Raw genomic sequence first — 3,000 nt, forward strand, 5'->3', positions numbered from 1 at the left:
TCAGCCATCACCCAGACAGCCCATAAGACTATGGAAACTAATCAGGATCAAATCTCATCTCAGACAACAACTGCAACAACTGACCAACCATCTGACAGACCATCTTACATACGCACTGATAGCCAACAAGTTGTCAGACACATTACCTGTGGACCCTTAAGGAACAGCCATGGCTTGGATAGGGAGGTGGGAAAGGAGAGAAGAGGGGAGGGGCAGGTAAAGGCAGAAGATGACCCTAAGATAACTGGGTCACAGATGATGTACCACAAACTGCAGCCCCATAAGTCATTCACACTAGGTAACACATTTGCTTATGTCCGTGTTTGGTTACGTTTACATCTTTTAAGTTAGACATGAGAGTTTAATTGTTGACCATAACATATGTCTTCTGTATATGTGGATCATATTTGTGTGTGTGTGAAAGGGGTTGATATGAAAGGGTGTTGATTGGACTTTATATACTGTATTCAGCAACCACTATCACCATGCTCCTAAGCAAGACTGATTCACAGCAACAGCAGCATTGAGAATGTGTAACTATAAAGGCAGCAAACTTGTCCTGCATAAAGGAAAAATATTTAGTAAGGTTTTCATCCCTGATTTACCACCTTATTTTTCTCTATTTGAACTGTCTGTATGAACATGGCTGTAATTTTCTGTTTTTCTAGATAAGCAACTTGTCTTCTGTCTTATTGTTTCCTTCTCAACTCCAAACATTTGGATTTTTCACAGTTTGCTATATTTGCTTTTGTGCACATTAAACCTCTGTTTAAAATGTGTGCTCCATCTTGTACCTGTGTGGCCTTTACTAGGCATGTGTCTCAGACATATGTGTGTCATACAGTAATGTACCCTAGAAAATCTGACTCATTATCTTGTGTACATTCTCCTCCAGATAATGTATCAGAGCTCAGGCCAAAGAGTGGCGTGGATGAAGACAACACTGAGGCCATTTTTCTGCTCAGGTATTCAGCTCAGTCTATCTACTGCCGGTCTACCTGTTTTCCAGGGTTTCCCTAGGTAACAGGGTTATTCCTATTTTGTCAGGGTTATCTACCTGTTAAATCAGTAAGCTAATTGATGGCCTTGATCATTTCTTTTTTGATTCTTTTTTGAAGGAGAATGTGATTCTCAAAAGTGTTACACAAATTATTTTAAGTTATATTCCATCCAGACTCTACAATCTACAAATACTCTATGGGATAGTATATAGAATAATACAGTACATGAAGGGTAATTGAAGGAGTGGCTCTGGTGGTACTCTCACATCTATACTCAGCAATACTGTACTCTACCAAGTAAAATATAGGGGATGAGCTTCAATCACATGTAGCCAACTGCTAGTCGTGAGGAGCTAGCATTATATTGTATAATATATTATTATATATTATTACATATTTTAATATTCTCTTCCTGTTTTTCTTCTAGCTCCCATGCCAGCTCAAGAAGGAGCTGCAGCACCTTAGACTCTCTGAACCAGAGCCCTGTACCTCAGGTTACTTCCAACATATATTCTGAAATCTCTAAACAGCAGATAGACGTGATACATGCTAATAATAATAACATAGGTATACTTCACTCCTCTTCTGCTGGGATTGATTCTTCTACTCTCATCTCTTTCCTTTCCCCTGCTCTAAGGCTACTGTGGGTACTGACATCACATCCCATGTGAAAACTCTTCTCCATACTGACTCTGATCTGACTGTGACCCCAATCATGGACAACCCTAAGGTACATATGTATAACATTCTCATACAAAGACTATTTCAGATTTCAGGGTGTCTTCAGATACTTAAAATGCATCTATTTAACAATCTTCTGTAATAAGTGAGGAGTCTTTCCTACTGTTCAAGTTTTAATATAACCTCCTCATACAATTAAATCTTATAAGCGAAACAATATTATTTTTGTACTGGTAACATGAAATGGATTTCTCTTGCTGAAAACAGTTTAAAATATTTATTTCAATTTTTAACTATAATAAAAATCTTACATACAAACATTGTTACTAGGAAGGAAGGAAAATAGTTCCATCTGAATTAAGACTTAAGTTCACTTTATGTCGTTCTCTCTCTGTTTACCAGATTCTTAAGAGCCCTCCTGTGCGATTCGATCCTAAAACCCTTTGTGTACCAGCATATTCAGGTACATTTGTTTTTGACTCAGTATCAAGAGGTTTTGAACAGAGTAAGTACAGAGGTTCTCAGTGTATGGTTACTCGCCCCAATTTATCCTGAGGCTGACTTTTTCTCCTCTGCTCTCCTCTCCTCTCCTCTTCTCTCTAGTTGAGAACCTTCAGTCCCTGAGTGATGAAGGCTGGACTGTCTTCGTCTTACAGCTTTGTTCATCCCTTGAAGAACAGAATCCATCCCTTCCTTTGTCCTCCTCCTCCACTGCTGCCGCTCATACCTCCACCGCCACTCGCTCGAAACTCAACCTGCTGTGTTACCTCTGCTGTGTGGCTAGACATGAAGTTATTGCTAACAGGCTGATTAACTCAGCACTGGTAAGAACATTTATATTTAGTGAGGATCCCTGTTGGAATATCGCTACATCACTACTGGCTAGGTTTAACAAGATATTTTTGCAGTTTGAGGGTGACTTTAGACCACAAAACTGTATGGCAATGTGGGAGTCCTTGATCTTGGCTGAGTGAAACTGAGGTTGTAAACATCCTGATTTTCTCCATTTGTATGTTTGTAAACTATAACACATACAATATGATATATATAATGAATTTTGGTTTTAACGTGGTCTTTGTGCTCCCTCTGTGACATTTGCAAGCCATTTATTTTCACCTGTCAGGAAAGAGCTTCACCGGGAAGATGTAACATGCATGAGTTTCTTGCTATTGCTTCCAGCTTGTCATTAGTCAAGTGGGAGTCATTTGTGCAGTGACAAGGACATAGTTCCATAGAATTATTCAGGGCAAACAAACAAAAGGAGTTCTCTTTCATCTGACTATGACTATAAAATACTTCAACACCTACATACGTTTTT

General features: G+C 38.9%; 1 protein-coding gene across 1 annotated transcript; it reads left to right on the plus strand.

Moving 5' to 3' along the window:
- Positions 1 to 6: 6 nt before the first annotated feature.
- Positions 7 to 2,506, plus strand: LOC120787213 (serine/threonine-protein kinase ULK4-like; the record flags this gene model as incomplete). The annotated part of the gene is made up of 6 exons (XM_040122903.1): positions 7 to 298; positions 896 to 965; positions 1,429 to 1,495; positions 1,639 to 1,731; positions 2,085 to 2,145; positions 2,286 to 2,506. Coding segments are annotated over exons 1-6 (780 nt in total), but the record flags the coding sequence as incomplete, so codon positions are not given.
- Positions 2,507 to 3,000: the final 494 nt, after the last annotated feature.

Source organism: Xiphias gladius, unplaced genomic scaffold (assembly GCF_016859285.1).
Source record: "Xiphias gladius isolate SHS-SW01 ecotype Sanya breed wild unplaced genomic scaffold, ASM1685928v1 HiC_scaffold_1281, whole genome shotgun sequence".
In the NCBI taxonomy this organism is placed as follows: domain Eukaryota; kingdom Metazoa; phylum Chordata; class Actinopteri; order Istiophoriformes; family Xiphiidae; genus Xiphias; species Xiphias gladius.